At 35.8% G+C, this 18487-nt stretch overlaps 2 protein-coding genes and 1 pseudogene across 2 annotated transcripts; 2 read left to right on the forward strand and 1 right to left on the reverse strand.

The window, feature by feature from the left end:
• Positions 1-3472: 3472 nt before the first annotated feature.
• On the forward strand, positions 3473-4753 carry LOC114396957 (uncharacterized mitochondrial protein AtMg00810-like). The gene has a single exon (XM_028359112.1). It carries the CDS (start codon positions 3473-3475, stop codon positions 4751-4753), a length of 1281 nt encoding a protein of 426 aa, XP_028214913.1.
• A 6172-nt stretch (positions 4754-10925) lies between these two features.
• On the forward strand, positions 10926-12549 carry LOC114396140 (annotated as a pseudogene).
• Positions 12550-14587: 2038 nt separating this feature from the next.
• On the reverse strand, positions 14588-15025 carry LOC114396958 (uncharacterized mitochondrial protein AtMg00860-like). The gene has a single exon (XM_028359113.1). The coding sequence runs from the start codon at positions 15023-15025 to the stop codon at positions 14588-14590; it is 438 nt and encodes a 145-aa protein (XP_028214914.1).
• Between the last annotated feature and the right edge of the window lie 3462 nt (positions 15026-18487).

Below are 18487 nucleotides of genomic sequence, written 5' to 3' on the forward strand. Positions count from 1 at the left end.
ATGATTGTGTTATTGATAATGAAAAGTTGTTGGAAGACTAATTTGCTTCAGGTGACACAAATCAATCTAGCAAAAAAGGAAACAAAGAGTCATTAGAAACAGATACCTATGATTGTGCTATTGATAATGGAAAGTTGTTTATTAAACCATATTGCAACTAACCATATTTAGGAAACTTACTCTATATTTAGAATTTCCTAATATGTAATCAATTCACATTTAATTACTTTATGCAAAATCATTGTACACTACGCTATATAATTATCCCTTGTCTCTTTTGTATCGATGTTGAGTGTTCACGTTTCAAGAAAGTTATACAATTTATCAATTTTCTTCTTGGTATCTAGAACTTTTGTGAACACCTTGCTACACCATGACTTCTTTTTCTCTAAATATTGGCAATTTCATCTCTCTCATACTCACCCCTATAAACTACCCACTATAGCATGAACAAGCCTTAACATTAGCAGAAAGTCAAGACTTGGTTGGTCATCTTACGAATGATGATCCAACCCCCCCCCCCCCTCTTCAATACACCACACCAAATTCCAATGACACAACAAACACATAAAATTTTGTTCCAAAATTAACTAACGAATTCATTGCTTGGCGCAAGACAAATCGTCTTCTTCGAGAGTGGATAATTGAAACACTCTCTGAGGAAGCACTTGGACTCGTTGTTGGCTTAGACATTGCTCATGCTGTTTGGACTGCACTTAAAGATTCATATGCAGAAGACTCGCAAGAACGTGAATTCACACTCCATCAACATATGACATACCTCCATAAGGAAGATGATCAAAGTATTGGTGAACACATCCGTACTTTCCAAGGTTTATGCGACAACCTTGCTCCAATTGGGAAACCTGTCCTAGACAAAGAAAGTTTTCTATCTCCTCATAAGCCTCGAGCACGAGTATGAAACATTCACAACAACCATGCTAAAACCTCCAAGGCCATCATACTATGAGTTAATCTCACAACTCCAAAGTCATGATCAATGTTGCAATTGGTTCTCCAATCATTCCAATACGCACAATTCTTCCACTCCTCAAGTGGCTTTCTATGGCGAACAACAACAATCTCGTTAGTATTCCTCTCAACATCAAAGGAATTCTCAAACCTTCACGTCAACTGGGAGAGGATTTCAGTCTCAACAACCCAGGAACCAAAATAAAAGCCAAATCCTTATGAGCACACAACAAAGACGTCCTCCACCACTGGGATAATGTCGTATGACTCTTGTAGAACGAGAACAGTATCGGAATGAAAAATGTCAATACTGTGATAAAATGGGCCATATAGCAAAGATATGTTGGTCGGTGTCCAAGAAACCAACTCAATTTGATGATATACCTCAAGCACTTGCAACCCTTACCTTAGACAATACAATTATTGAAATAGAATGGACCTCTGACACTAGAGCCTCTAATCACATGACAGGTAAAGTAAGTATGTTGAGTAATATCCAACAATATTCAGGTATAGACTCTGTGCTTATTGGTGATGGTTCTTTTCTCCCAATTCATGGTATTGGAGACACATTCATTAAGCAAAAAAATATTACTCTACCTCTTCATGATGTCTTACTTGTCCCTGATTTAACAAAAAATTTGTTTTCTATAAGCCAACTAACAAAACAATTTCTTGTTAATTAGGAGTTTTCTAATGCTGATTTTTGTGTTAAGGAACGAGAAACAGGGAAACCGATTATCATCGGGAGGCATGAGGGTGACTTATATGTTCTTTCCTCTATGTCAGAATTATACTTTTCTAATCGTTTCAAATCAGGATCAACAGACATTTGGCATCAACGCCTAAGACATCCTCAAATAAAGGCTTTACAGTTACTATAGAACAAAGGATTAATTGATGTAGTTGGAACCTTGAAATCAGAACATCTTTGTGATAGTTGTCAATTGGGAAAACTTACTAAATTGCCTTTCTCTTCCTTTGAACACTCTAGTTCTTCTATCTTTGAAAAAATACATTGTGATTTATGGGAACCTACTCCTGTCTTATTTATTAGCAAATTCAAATATTATGCATGCTTGGTTGATGATTTTTCTAAATACACATGGATCATTCCCTTACAACATAAATCTGACTTTGTTAATGCTTATCTATCTTTTGAACAATATGTTAAAAAGCAATTTAACAAAGAAATCAAAGTTTTTCATTATGATGGAGGAGGTGAATTCATCAACTCCAAACTTTCAACTCATTTTTGTTTAACAGGTGTTATACATCAAGTTTCTTGCCCATATACACCGAAACAAATAGGTATGGTTGAAAGGAGACATAGAGTAATACGCGAATTAGGTATGACTATGTTATTTCATAGTGGTGCACCTTTATGCCTATGGGTTGAAGCTTTCACTACAGCTGTCTATCTTATTAATAGACTTTCGTCGTCTTCTCTTAATTTTGAAACTCCTTACTTTGTCTTACATGGCACACACCCTAACTATTCATCACTATGTATCTTTGGTTTTAAATGTTTTCCTTACACTTGGGATGCACGACATAACAAATTCGACCCTAAAACCCTTCCTTGTGTGTTTGTTGGATATAGTGATATACATAAAGGATATAAATACTTTCATCCTTCTAGTAAGAAATTTTTTATCTCATGACATGTTGTTTTTGACGAGTCATTCTTTCAATATAAAACTAATTGTCATCATACAATTTCCTCTCCTACACAGCATGTAGTTAGCATATTTGATTCTTGGCTACCTCATACTAACTCCAGTTCTTGTGCAGACCTAACAACAATAACAACAGCTTTTGCTTCCGCTCCACCATGCTCAAATCCTTTAATGAAATCTCTTGCCTTAAAACTTCCTATTGCATCTTTTGGTCAACCAGAACAACCCTCATTGCCTGAACATGAGAACCTTGAGTCACAACACTCACCAATTGATCCAGACCTTGAGCTTAGGCCTCATACCTCAATACAACCACTTGAATCTGCCTCTTCTACCCAGACTCAACTTCCACATGTTGTACCTACTCATCCCTTGGTTACTCGCTCACAACACGGAATTACAAAGTATGCCTTAATCACTATGTTATCTCTAGACATTCTATGCAACCCATATAATATTTGCTCTGCATTAGCTCATCCTGGATGGAAGGCTGCCAGGTGCGAAGAACTTGAGGCTTTACATAAAAATAAAACTTGGGAACTTGTTCTTCGCACCCGTGACTTGCATGTTAATGGCTCTAAATGGGTTTTCAAATAAAAACTCAAACCTAATGGGTCCTTAGATCAACTCAAAGCTCGTCTTGTTGCAAAGGGATATCATCAAGTTAATGGAGTAGATTATACTGAAACATTCTCTCCTGTAATCAAGCCAGGCACCATCCGATTAATCATCACTATAGCCCTTGTTAAGAATTGGCCCATTTGACAACTTGACGTAAAAAAAATGCATTTTTGCATGGTTTACTTTCTAAAAACATATACATGGAGCAACCTCCTAGCATGGCTAACCCTCAATTTCCCAACTATGTTTGCAAACTTCAAAAGGCTCTTTATGGCCTTAAACAAGCACCTCACGCTTGGTTTGATCGTTTCAGTTCTTTTCCTCTTAAATATGGTTTCTTTTGTAGTAAGGCTGATCCATCCTTATTTATTTGGCACTCAAATATTGGATCACTAATTCTTCTTCTTTATGTATATGATATACTCCTCACAGGATCCACTACCACTCTAGTTTCAGACTTCATTAAACTTCTACAGTCCGAATTTTCCATGAAAGACTTAGGCCCTCTCCATCACTTCCTTGGCATTGAAATACTCCAGACAACTGATGGCCTTCATCTATCCCAGTCACACTATGCCCTTACCATCCTTGAACGAGTTGTTGATTGTAAACCAAAGAGCACACCACTTGAAGCTAAGATGAAGATGACGTCCAATGGCACTCCCTATGATGATCCAAGTTACTTTCGTGGGCTTGTTGGATCTTTACAATACCTCACCCTTACTCGCCCTGATATTTCATACAGTGTTAATTTTGTGTCCCAATTTATGCATTATGCTACCATTATGCATTTACAAATGGCCCATCATATATTACGATATGTCAAGGGAACTATTGATGTAGGTCTCCACTTTACTTCAAATACCACACTTGATCTTTTTGCTTTTTTTGATGCAGATTGGGCAGGTTGTCCTACCAATCGACACTCCACCATCGGTTATTGTATCTATCTTGGAAGAAATCTTATCTCATGGTGTGCTAAGAAACAACCAACAATTTCTCAGTCCAGCACGGAAGCTAAATATAGGGCCATGGCAAAAACTACCATTGAACTCACATGGCTTACCTTTCTCTTGCAAGACCTTCGCATTTCACTTGCATCCCTTCCACTGTTATACTGTGATAATCTCAATGCTCTTCACATGACCATCAATCCAGTATTTCATGCCCACAACAAGCACATTGAATTGGATTATCACTATGCCCGTGAACGAGTTGCTCTTGGCCATCTTGTCACTCACCACATTCCTACCAACGATCAAGTTGCTGATTTGTTCACTAAGCCCATGTCTAAAGCTACTCTCATGCATTTTCGGACCAAACTCTGCCTTCAACCTCATCCTTGTTTAAGGGAGGATATTAACAATAATCAGTTGTTGAATGACAATCATGCAAAAAAGGAAACAAAGAGCCGTTGGAAGCAAATCCCTATGATTGTGCTACTGATAATCGAAAGTTGTTGGAAGACTAATCTACTTTAAGTGGCACAAATCAATCTGGCAAAAAAAGGAAACAAAGAGTTGTCGGAAACAGATCCCTATGATTGTGCTACTGATAATGGAAAGTTTTCGGAAGACTAATCTGCTTTAAGTGACACAAATCAATCTAGCAAATAAACCATATTGCAGCTAACCATATTTAGGAAACTTATTCTATATTTAGAATTTTCTAATTTGCAATCAATTCACATTTAATTACTTTATGCAAAATCATTGTACACTATGCTATATAATTATCCCTTGTCTCTCTAGTATCAATACTGAGTGTTCACGTTTCAAAAAAGTTATACAATTAATCAGTTTTCTTCTAAATGATAATGAGCAAGAAATATTTATATTAAAAGAGTTTAATTTCTCAAAACAAATAATATCAAATTATAAACCTAAATTTTGCCCAATTACATGGTTGAAACAATTTTTCATGTATTTTAACAACAACAACAACAACAACAACAACGCCTTATCCCACTAGGTGGGGTAGGCTACATGGATCAACTTCCGCCATAATGTTCTATCAAGTACCATACTTCTATCCAAACCATTAATTTCGAGATCCTTTTTGATAACCTCTCTTATAGTCTTTTTGGGTCTTCCTCTGCCTCGAATTGTTTGTCTTCTCTCCATCTGGTCTACTCTCCTCACTACAGAGTCTACCGGTCTTCTCTCTACATGCCCAAACCACCTAAGTCTATTTTCCACCATCTTCTCTGCAATAGGCGCTACTCCAACCCTCTCTCTAATAGCTTCGTTTCTAATTTTATCCTGTCGAGTCTTACCACACATCCACCGCAACATCCTCATCTCCGCTACACCTACTTTATTCTCATGTTGGCTCTTGACCGCCCAACATTCTGTTCCGTACAAAATCGCCGGTCTTACCGCAGTCCTTCCGTTTATGTATTTTAACACTCAATTAAAAAATATAAACTTGTTTCCATTTATGTAATTGACTACTAGTGCACAACAGCAAGTCGAAAACCTATTTCTGTTCTAGAGTAGGGGGCACGAAAAAGTATTACACATTAAAAATACATTTTTGTTGTCTATTAACACTGAATTACATAATAAAAACATGTTTTAGTTAGGAGGAGGCATTTTTGCCAAGTAAAAATAGACTAAATAGGTAATTTAGTCCTTGACTTTGTACCCCTTTTACATATTAGTCCCTAACCTAATTTTAAATTCAAAATAGTCTTTGCATAAGTTTTACAAAATAGTCCTTCCGTTAAATTTTAAAGTAATGCTGTTAGTGAGGTCAAGTTTAGTGTCACGTGGACTATCCAATGTGGCACTAAAGGATGACGTGGCATGGCCTGCAGACGTGTCTCTTAAAAGATGCAACGTCATTTGATGATAACAAAACGAGTAAATAGGCAATTTAGTCCCTGACATTGTACTCATTTTGCATATTAGTCCCTAACTTTGCATAAGTGTTGCAAAATAGTCCCTATCTTTGCATAAGTGTTGCAAAATAGTCCCTATCTTTGCATAAGTGTTGCAAAATAGTCTTTAAGTTAAATTTTAAAGTAACGTTGTTAGTGAGGTCAATTTTAGTGCCACATCATTTGATGATGATAGAATGGGTGGCTTCTTCAAATCTGATGGTTCTGAACCAATTGAGGCACATATAAGAAAAAGAACCCACACACACTTGTACAAATAAAAAGAACCAAAAATCCACAGCAACAACCTTATCTCTGAAGCCGTCAACACCAACGGGTGAGGTCTGCATAACCATTCTCTTTTCCTCTTTTTTTTCTTCAATTACCATCAATGTATCATTTCGGGTTCTGATTTTTTTTTTGTGTGTTCTGAATAGGAAGAGAAAAAACCAGAGGAAAACAAAGTGGAGGAGAAAAAATCAGAGGAAGAAGAAAAGAAAGAAGAGAAAAAACCGGAGGAATCAAAAGATGACAAGGAATCTAAGGAGGAATCTGCACCGCCAGAAATTGTGCAAGGCATAACCTTCACCCATTGGCGTTGACGACTTCAAAGATAAGGTTGTTGCTGTGGATTTTTGCTTCTTTTTATTTGTGCAAGTGTATGTGAGTTCTTTTTTTTATATGTGCCTCAATTGGTTCAAAACCATCAGATTTGAAGAAGCCACTCATTCTATCATCATCAAATGACGTGTCACTAAAATTGACCTCACTAACAGTGTTACTTTAAAATTTAACTTAAGGACTATTTTGCAACACTTATGCAAAGATAGAGACTATTTTGCAACACTTATGCAAAGATAGGGACTAATATGCAAAATGAGTACAATGTCAGGGACTAAATTGCCTATTTACTCGTTTTGTTATCATCAAATGACGTTGCATCTTTTAAGAGGCACGTCCGCGTGTCATGCCACGTCATCCTTTAGTGCCACATTGGATAGTCCACGTGACACTAAACTTGACCTCACTAACAGCGTTACTTTAAAATTTAACAGAAGGACTATTTTGCAAAACTTATGCAAAGATTGTGACTATTTTGAATTTAACATTAAGTTAGGGACTAATATACAAAAGGGGTACAAAGTCAGGAACTAAATTGCGTATTTAGTCAGTAAAAAAATGCTAATTCTTGTCTAGCTTTCAGATACGTGTCAAATTGTCATCCAATTATCCGTCACTTTTCTTTTTTCCTTCACTCTCTCTGCTGCCAAGTTTTGTCGCCCGTGCCTATGGATGACTAAGCGTGCAATGCACGCAAGGCGCTCCCCAGCGAGTTTGCTTTTTTAGGTGTAGTGGAAAAATTGAGAGATAAGTCATCCTTATTCTCCCTTTATAAGAATTGTACATAAAATTTTCATTTCATGTGACTCCTCGTTTAATTTTTTTGAAGTCATTGTTTCTTGGTTTGAGAATCTCTCCTCTTCTTTTATTCCGTTCCAAATAATAGCTATGTCTAATTCTATCATATTGAACACTTTTCTTTTTTTTATTATTCTCAAAGAAGAATATTTTTCTTTCTTTTAACCAAAGATATATGGATTCAATCAGATCTTCTAATAAGAATAAGAAATTTTTTTCGCAATCAATCATTTTGTCCCATTTTTTAATAATAATAAAAAAATTCAATCAAGTTTGAATTTTTTGGTTTGGACCCAAGATGTAATAAAATAATGGAACCTCAATGAACCATGCAAATTATGCTCGAAGAGTTAGTTGGTCCTACAGATTGTATACATTATTAATTTATAGTTTAGTTGCTCTTTTATTTTATTTTTTTAATTTTTAATAAATTTTATCTTTAATAAATTAATTTGATTCATTTATTTTTAATTTTTAAGAAATTTTTGAATTTTATTCTCTATCAATTTATTATAAAATAGTTACATTTTCATCTTCAAGTTTTTATTTTTTTTTTAAATTTTATCTCAATTTCTATACTTGTTAATAAATAAATAAATAACGTATGATAAAATTCATAAATTTCTTAAAAGTTAAAAATAAAATACATTAAATTAATTTGTTAAGATAAAATTCTTTAAAAATTAAAAAAAATAAAAGTAAAAAAATGCAATTTGAGGTCGTTTCATAACATTGTCAAGACTTGAGTACAAAAATTGATTTGTGTTGTTTCATAACATTGTCAAGACTCGAGTGAAGAGGGTGTATCTTGGTGCATCCAGCATTTTTGTTGGGGCACCCAGCAACGATGGTGAAAAGTCCAAAATGCCCTTAACCCCAATACTATAAATACTCCTAATTATTCGTCTGTGCAACTTTCCTTCTCCTCTGCCTACGACCGCTTCTTTGTCTTCCTCTTCCTCTGATATGCTTGCTCCTCTTCTGGTGTTCCTGTCACCATTGTCCTTCTTCTTTTTCATGGTTGTGACTTCTTCCTCCACTTCCCGTGCGGACGCGGTTTTTCTTCTTTCCTTCTTCTTCCTCCACTTCACGCGTCATTGCTGTTGTTCTTCCTCTCCAACAAAAAAATGACATTTTTCTAGAAAAAAAACCCCATACGAATCATCAATCTGTATGGTTCATACGAATTGACAATTTGGATGAACCATACGAATTGATGATAGGTATGATTTTTTTTTTGTTTCTGGAAAAACCCCACACGGATCATTAATCCGTATGGTTTTCTTTTGTTTCTGGAAAAACCTCATATGGATCATCAATCTGTATGATTCATACGGATTGACAATCCGGATGAACCATACGGATTGATAATCTGTATGGTTTTTTTTGTTTTTGGAAAACCCCATACAGATTGATGATCCGTATGGTTCATACGGATTGACAATCTGTATGAACCATATGGATTGATGATCCATATGGCTTTTTTTGTTGAATAATTTTTTTTTCAATTTTTCTTCTTCTAAATTTGTTTTTTTTTTTAATTTTGATTTGTCAATTATTATTTAAATTATTTCGTAGTGTAATGTTGTTTTGTAATGTTAGTGAAATTTTATAATTTTTTCTATTTTATATGTTAAGTATTGAATTTATTTATGAAAAATATATTAGTCATTAGTAAGATTAGATTAGATTGCTAAAATTAAGATTACATTGGTGAAACAATTAAGTCTCAATATTGTTATATTATATTTGTCTAACTTTTTAAAAAAATCAAAACAAATATTTAAAAGATATTACTTATGAAAAATATTTGATTTAGTAGTTATAAAAATATTAAAACCAAAATTTAAAATTTAAAATATGTTAAGATTCTTAGTTGAAGATAATGATTGAAATCAAATTTAAAAATATATTAGTTTTTACTAAGATTATATTAGATTGCTAAAATTAAGATTAGATTGGTGAAACAATTAATTTTCAATATTGTTATAAAAATATGGAAACCAAAATTTAAGATAATAATTAGATTGTAAGTTTAAGATAATGATTTAGTAGTTATTAAAATATTGAAACCAAAATTGTTATATATTTGATTTAGTAGTTATAAAAAATATTGAAACCAAAATTTTAAATTTAAGATATGATAAGATTGTTAGTTTAAGATAATGATTGAAATCAAATTTAAAAATATATTAGTTACTACTAAGATAATATTAGATTGCTAAAATTAAGATTAGATTGGTGAAAAAATTAATTTTAAATCTTGTTATAAAAATATGGAAACTAAAATTCAAGATACAAAGTTTAAGATAATGATATAGTAGTTATAAAAAATATATTAAAAATTATTGAAACCATAATTTAAGATTTAAAATATATTTATGAATCCATATGTTTTAATTTTTTTTAAATTATTTTTTAGAATTTTTTTATTCATTTAATTTATTTACAAAATTTGATAATTTAACAAATTTGATATTGAATTGAATGATGTATTTAAATATTTATTATAATGATTAAAAATTAAATAAATATGATATTTAATTGAATGATGTATTGAAATGTTTTTTATAGCAATTTATAATTAAATAAATTTGATATTTTTTACATATGTAAATACTTATTAAACCTATCATTTTTATTTATAATTTATATATGTAAAAAAATTAATTATTATATCAAAAAATAATCATCACAAAATTTATTATGTAAATTTACATATACATTAAATATAAATTAGAAATTTTAGTGTTATATATAACGACACTATTTGTTTATAATATAATGTGTCTATTAGCTTAGTTGGTTTGAGTGTTCTATTAATAATGAATGTAGGTGACCCAAGTTTGATTCCTTCTTGGATTATTAATTTTAAATTAAATCGTAAATTATATTTTTAAAAAAAATTAAATTTTTTTTTATGGGTCATGTATGGATTAGCAATCCATAAAAAAAACTCATATTGATGAGCAAGTAAAAAAAAACTCATTCGTATGAGTAAAAAAAAAAACCCTAACCCTCATCAATTTGTATGGTATAGTCATACGGATTGTCAATCCATATGATCATATGAATTGTCAATTCATATGTATGTTGATTTTTTTTTTTTGCACTCCTCTCCTTTTCCAATAATGGAAATCAATCAAAATTAATCGTATACTCTTCACAAACACATATATATTATTGGAGACTAAATACATTTTCAAATTACACTTAAGAGAAACAACAACTTACACTAAGTTATGAAAAATTTATGAAAAAAAATAATAATTTAGAAATAAAAAAAATGAAACTGTTATTTGTAACCGAAAATATCATAAGGATATTTTTCCATATTTTGAAAAGTTGCTGGGTGCCCAGCATAGACGCTGCCCCAAGCAACTCCCGAGTGAAGAGTATGCTGCCCCAAGCAACTCCCGAGTGAAGAGGAAGTGGTTGCAGGCTGCAGCGTTGAAACGCATACCCTGCTATCTTCACGTGCTTTGCTGTGAAACACCAAACACTACTTGTTCCTAGCACAAAAATCTTAAGGTGCCTTCGAGTGGAGCATTCAAATCTAAAGTGAGTAAATGGTGCGTAATTTTCTCCTCATTGCAAGATTAACTGCGTCATCATCATTCACACGCTACAAGAGCACCCATATCCCATTGGGTTCTCTGTTGCAACTCAAACACACTGCTTCAATTTTTTTCTTCAATTCATTCACTTCAGCCAGCTCTTCTGATTCTGAATCAGATGGAAACCGCCACAAAGGTGACACCTTTACTGTGTCATACCTCATCAACTCATGTGGGGTGCCCCCATGAAAAGCCAAGGAACTCTCCAACAGGGTCAATTTTAAAAACCCAGATGGCCCAGATGCTGTTATTGATATGCTCAGCAACTATGGGTTTGACAAAATCCAGGTTGCAAAACTTGCGAAGAAACAACCTTTGGTGCTTCTTGAGGATGCAGAGAATACCCTTTTGCCTAAACTCGAGTTCTTCCGTTCTATTGGGGTTTCCAACACTGACATGCCTAAGATCCTAATTGCTAACCGTGATATCTTGTTTAGAAGCTTGGAGAAATGTCTCATCCCTCGTTATCAGATCCTAAAGAGTGTAGTTTGTGATGATGGGGAAGCTGTTACTGCTTTGATAAATGCCCCATTTGATTTTACAAATGGTGACATGATGAATCATTTGGTTCCAAACATTAAGGTTCAGAGGCAATCTAATGTGCCTCCAGCTTCCATCTCTCTCTTGATGGTCCATTTTACAGGTGTAGCATATATGAAGCATTCCAAATTTGTGGAAGCTGTCAACAAAGCCAGGGAAATAGGTTGTGATCCTTCGAAAATGGTTTTTATGCATGCTGTCCGTTTGCTTTTAACTACTAGTAAAACCTTGTGGGATTCAAAATTTGAGGTTTATGAGAGGTGGGGCTGGAACCACGAAATGGCTCTTCGAGCATTTGTCAAGTCTCCCAATTTTATGATGTTGTCAGAGGAGACATATACAAAAAAGATGACTTTCCTAGTGAAGGATATGGGTTTGCCATCAGAAGATATTGCTCATTATCCTCAGGTTCTAACCTACAGCTTTGAGAAGAGGATTATACCTAGATTCTCAGTAATTAAAATCTTGTGTTCAAAAGGTCTGCTTAAGAAAGATTTGCACTTCAGTTCCTTTATGTGCTTAACTGAGGAAAACTTTTTGAAGAAATTTGTCATCAAATTTCAGGATGATTTGCCTCTTTTATCAGATGTTTACAAAGGTTTGTTCAATCATCAGAATGTAGTATAGTCTCTAAAGGTTTTTGCAGGCTATAGTTCTAATTTGCAACTTCTTTATTTGACTGCTAAATTGGACTTTGAGTTTCATTTACTTTTACTTTTTATATCAACATTTTACAATTTATTTTTCTTTGGTAGAGGGACTTTCTGTCAGATTTATAAAATATTGATTTTATAATCAAGTGTATAAATTTACTTACTAATGATTTTCACTTTCAGTATCTTAGTCTATTTATTTCTGTTGATACCAGACAAGACAGTAAAAGATGTGTGCCATGTTTTGTTGGTCAGTGTTAATTCCAATGAACTGTATCTTTATCCCTACCTGTTTTGTTTTAAATGTGTTTATCTCTTATGGGAAACATGTTTCATCACTGAGGTTTGTTCTGTTATCACATAACCTTTACTATTTTTCATTTTAAACAAATGTGACATGTGATAGGCATGTCTACACTTCAAACTACCATAAACTATATACTATACTATATACTAAATAGCATGTATTTGAAGAAGCCCCTTGTTTATAGGAGTGTGGAGAGGGGATCATTAACCCAAGTTTATTTCTATGGAATCAAAATTGTATTTAGCTGTTCTACAATTAACCGTTTTCATTATTTAATAAATGAGTTCTGTTAAGATATGTTACTATCATGTATCCCCTTCAACATAAAACTGTCCCTATAACTTGTTAGGGACCTCAAGCAAGAACAGAAAATTAACAGAAACAATAGAAGATAATAGTGATGGAATGTGATGTATTATGCAATATGGAAAGGAAAATGCAGAGGAATAACAGTTCCTTCTGCCCAGAGCACAGCTCTAACAGAGACACAAATGCTCTCTGCCCATAGTAACCAGTCACAATGTTCCATAATAATTTCCCCCCTAACAGAATTCCCCTATAGCCAATATTATTGTCGCTCACACTGCCAGCTCAACAACTAATTTCCATTCCCCTTCTTATTCCTTCTAGAATATACTCTCCAGATAGTGGGCCTAGCTATTGGGATGGATTCCATTCTTGGGGTCCTAACATTGTCCCCTTCTTCAAGAACAGACTTGTCCTCAAGTCTGGAAAGTGGAAACTGTATACGAAAATTGAATTTGTTCTCCCGCGTAGCTTTGTCTATGGACTTTCCTTTCCAATGCACCAAAAGCTGTTTGACTACATCACCAGCCTGAGTGATGTGTCTAGTAGCCAAGACATCAGCTGGCTCAAAGATCAGGGTGGTGTCACTAACCAAGTCAATGGGAAGCTCCTCTTCAATTGGGTACTTTCCCACAGCTTTCTTCAATCACGATACATGAAAAACCGGATGAATTTGAGTCGATTCAGGTAATTGAACCTTATATGCCACCATCCTTATGCGTTCAACAATTTGGAAAGGTCCATAGTAATGAGGGGAAAGTTTGGGACAAATGCGAGTCATGACAATACATGAAAAACCGGATGAATTTGAGTCGATTCAGGTAATTGAACCTTATATGCCACCATCCCTATGCGTTCAACAATTTGGAAAGGTCCATAGTAATGAGGGGCAAGTTTGGGACAAATGCGAGTCATGACAGTTTGTTGCGCATGAGATCGCAATTTCAGAAAAACCCAGTCTCCTACCTCAAAAGACTGGTTTGTTCTTTTGCGGTCAGCCTGAGATTTCATTCTACTATGGGCTCAGAGGAGATGATGCTGCAGTTGTTGTAAGGCTTCATCGCGATCAATCAACTCCAGTTGCACTACCTCCACTTTGGTCTTGCCAATGAGGAAACAAGTGGGCATTGGAGGCCGGATCATACACTGCCTCAAAGGGGGTGGTCCCCGTAGAGACATGGAACGTGGTGTCGTACCAGTACTCGGCCTATGGCACCCACAACACCCACAATTTGGGTTGATAAGCGATAAAACAACAAAGGAAAGTCTCAAGACAGTGATTAATTATCTTCGTTTGCCCATCCTTTTGAGAATGATAAGCAGTGCTCATCTTCAATTGACTATCTTGCAGCTTGAATAGTTCTTTCCAGAAACCGCTAACAAAGCTAGAACTCCATGTAAACATATCACCTCACCTCCTTAGTGTAAATCTCAGCCAGCATCTTCATTGTGTAAGGATGCTTTAATGGGATGAAGTGGCTGTATTTTGACAGAAGATCCACAACCACAAGAATTGTAGTGTATCTTTTGGATTTGGGGAGCCCGATAATGAAATCCATAGAAATTTCTTGATAGAAATTCAAGAGCCACCACTAAATACTTTTGATGTTGACAAATATCACATTCCTTGATAGAAATTCAGAAGCTGTTTGTTCTGAGTCTCCCCATTTAAACTCATCTTTCTTAGTCAAGTCAGTTAGAGGGTGAGCTATTTTCCCATAGTCCTTGATGAATTTGCGGTAGTAGCCGGTTAGTCCTAAGAAGCTGCGCACCCCCTTCACATTTTTTGGAACCGGCCTCTCAATCCCACTTTTAACTTTGTTGGGATCCATGGCCACACCATCTTTGGAATTGATATGACCCAAGTATTCTACGGTTGTTTGATCGAAGTAACATTTTTTCCAGTTTTCCACCAGCTGCTCTCTCTTCAAAACATCCAAAACAGCAGTTAAGTGCAGAATGTGAGACCTCCAATCGGAGCTATATATCAATATGTCGTCAAAGAAAACTAATATCGACTTTCTCAACATGTCTCTAAAAACTTCATTCATCAGTGATTGAAAGGTAGAGGGTGTGTTCATCAACCTGAAAGACATTACTAAATATTCGTAATGTCTTTCATGGGTCCTAAATGCAGTTTTATGTATATCCTCTTTCCTAACTCAGACTTGATGGTACCCAGATTTCAAGTCCAGTTTAGAGAAATAATGTGCCCCATGCAATTCATCTAATAACTCAACAATTATAGGAATGGAAAACTTATCCGGTACGGTCAACTTGTTCAAAGCATGATAATCCACGCATGACCGCCATGTCTCGTCTTTCTTTTTCACCAAAATTGCTGGGCTTGAAAATGCACTTTGATTGGGACGAATCATGCCATTGTCCATAAATTGCTTGACTTGCTTCTCAATTTCATTGTTGTGATAGCGTGTGTACCGGTATGGCCTCCCATTCACTGCCCCCTGGCCCTCCATCAAGGTAATGACATGCTTTTTACCACGTTGAGGCGATAATCCCTTTGGTTCCCTAAAAATTTTAAAATACCCATCCAAAAGGCTGGTGATTTCTGAAAAGGGTTGGTCAGACAGCACGTCACGATCAAACCCTAAGGGCCTAGAATGACTAATCTGTAACTCTGTGCAAAGCAGCAACCCCTCGACCATGTGGTAAGGTTTACCAAACAGACTTTGAAAAGCAACCTGTGCTGCCATTCCTTTGGCCCCACCTTGTAATTCCACCCACTTGTTCTCTAATTGAAATTGCATGCTCTGTTTGCCCTAATCAACCCACATGCGACCAAGAAACGCTAGCCACGATATCCCTAATACAATGTTGATCCCTTCTAAATCAAACAAGAGTGTATCAATGGGAATGGTGATTTCTCCCAACTTTAGCTCAACTCCTTTGCAAGTTCCTTATGTTGTGGCTCTGTACCCATCGCCCATTTTAATTCTCATTGTGTGAGTCTCCTCTACCTACAAGCCCAAAGATGTCACTAATTTCCTAGAAATGAAATTGTGGGTGGCTCTACTATATACCAGAATCAGAATTGGAACCCCTTTTATGGTGCCTCGAATCTTCAGCATTTGAGGTTGCCCACCTTTTTTGCACACGCAAGCTTCCCAAATGCATCACACTACACTCATTGTTTGACTCTGTGTCGACTTCCCCTTCTGCGGAAAACACTTGTAATTCCCCCTCTTCCTCATCATCATCGTCAATGAGCATCACCCTTAATTGATGATCAAGACACTGGTACCGTGAATGAAAATTCCCCCCATACTAGTAACATGGTCCTTTTTGTTGGTGTTCAAGGAACTCATGGTAAGGTAGAAAGCATATACCTTTATCTGTGGGTTGGTTACAATCTTTGTCACAAAACGGTCCTTTTGGAGGACCAAGCCCAGACCCAATAGCATCACCATTACGAGTGTCCTTGTTGACATAGGACGTTCCCTAATAATACCCATGTTGACGGCCCAAATTTGTGCAAGGGGAGAAAGGATTCTGGTTTGCTTGATTGGACCAACCCGACCCGGTTCTGCTTCGAAATCCAACGCTCCTTCGTCCTGGTCATATACTCTCCCCCTCTGACAACTCACACTCTACTACTCATGACAAATTGAGTAACCGAGAATGCAATAGAGTTCCCAACGTTCACATACTACAAACCCGACCCCTGATTCCTTCCTTTAATCCATGCATGAAATACCCAAAGTATTGATCATCAGGGCGACAAGGTACCTGAGCAATCAAATGTTTGAATTCCTAGATATACTCATCTACTTTCCCTGTTTGTTGGAGTGCGGCGAGTTGTACATACACATCCCCTTCATCGATACTTTCGTACCGCTCTAGCAATTCTACTTTGAGTTTCTTCCACATGAATTTTGTCTTGTCGTCCAGTAACAACTTGAAAAAATGAATCGTCGAGCCTTCGATACACAGTTGGGCCAAATTCACGAATCTCTAGATGTGTCTCTTGGATCTGGAAGTAGATCTCGACTCGTGCAATCCATCTTGTTGGGTCTTCACCACTGAACAGGGGTAATTCTACTTTCTTCACTGCTTGGTGAAATTCATCAACAATCACATTCAAAGATGTCTTCATGACTGATTTTTCCCCTTCGTTCAATGACAATCGCTCCTCAAGCAAGGTGAGGAGTTTCGCCTGATTCTCTTTAGCCTTCGATTGCATTGTGACCAGGACACTACAAAGGCTCGCAACTTCACTCTCGAGCGCTGCTACCTTTGCTTCCATCTTCTTCGGTGGCATCCGCAACATTGTCGGCAACGATGGTGTACTAAGAAATAGGTCTCACGGTTTCAAATAGATGTGGCAGGTTGGACCAATTTGTTAGGGACCTCAAGCAAGAATAGAAAATTAACAGAAACAATAGAAGATAATACTGATGGAATGTGATGTATTATGAAATATGGACAAGAAAATGCAGAGGAATAATAGTTCCTAGAGCACAACTCTAACAGAGGCCCATAGTCACTAACCACAATGTTCCATAATAATTTCCCCCCTAACAGAATTCCCCTATAGCCAATACTACTGTCGCTCACACTGCCGACTCAGCAACTAATTTTCATTCCCCTTCTTATTCCATCTAGAATATACTCTCTAGATAGTTGGCCTAGCTATTGGGTTGGATTCCATCCCTGGGGTCCTAACATAACCTGTTAGTGCATACATGTATGTGGAGTCATGGATACATTTAGATTTGAACTTTAGTTAACTGCTGGTAATCTTTATGGTAGAATAGTTCAGCAGTTTAAGTGTTAGAAGGATGGAATTAGCTTAAACAGGGGGAGAGTTTAGAAGAGTGGTGGGCATTTTATTAAAATCCTTTTGAGAACTGAGTTGTATGAAAGGGGAATCGCTTAGAAGGGAATTCTCTCCTTCTGTTTTTCATTCCAAACAGACATTTCAATTATTTGTGGGAGTAACTAAGAAGTAGGGGAAGGTTATGTTCACATATAAAGTTGGTAAATGGTAATCAAAGCCTGGATAAATAAGACATCTAAGAACAATGTACCAAGGGATTAGTATTTAGTAGCATCAACTTTTATGATAAAAAATTTGGAGTTTTGCTATCTTTTGTCTAGTTGGATCAAGCCCTTTCCATTAAGCCAAAAGCTATGGCCGATGGCATGGGTGTAGTTTCATTTTCTTAAAATTTGAGTGTTGCTAGGTGTATCCAGCATTTTTGATGGTGCACCCAACACTTGTAGTGAAAAGGCCGTAATACCCCTAACTTATTTTTAAGAAAATAATGCGAGATTGTCTCTCTTTCGCCCTGCTTGCGTTTTCTTCTCTTCTTCCTCACAGCGTTTTGTTCTTCTTCTTTCTCACCTCAGCCATTTTTGTATTGTTGTTGCTCACGTCACCGACGTTTCCATTTGTTGTTGTCGTTAAGAGGAGGTTGTGGGAACAGGTTCTTCTTCTTCTTCTTCGTTGAGGAGCTTGCCACCATTGTTGC

Source organism: Glycine soja, chromosome 18 (genome assembly GCF_004193775.1).
Source record: "Glycine soja cultivar W05 chromosome 18, ASM419377v2, whole genome shotgun sequence".
Classification (NCBI taxonomy): Eukaryota; Viridiplantae; Streptophyta; class Magnoliopsida; order Fabales; family Fabaceae; genus Glycine; species Glycine soja.

What these genes read in the sequence shown, in the direction of transcription:
- LOC114396957 (XM_028359112.1), top strand. Translation starts at nt 3,473, where the DNA reads ATGGAGCAACCTCCTAGCATGGCTAACCCTCAATTTCCCAACTATGTT.
- LOC114396958 (XM_028359113.1), bottom strand. Translation starts at nt 15,025, where the DNA reads ATGTTGAGAAAGTCGATATTAGTTTTCTTTGACGACATATTGATATAT.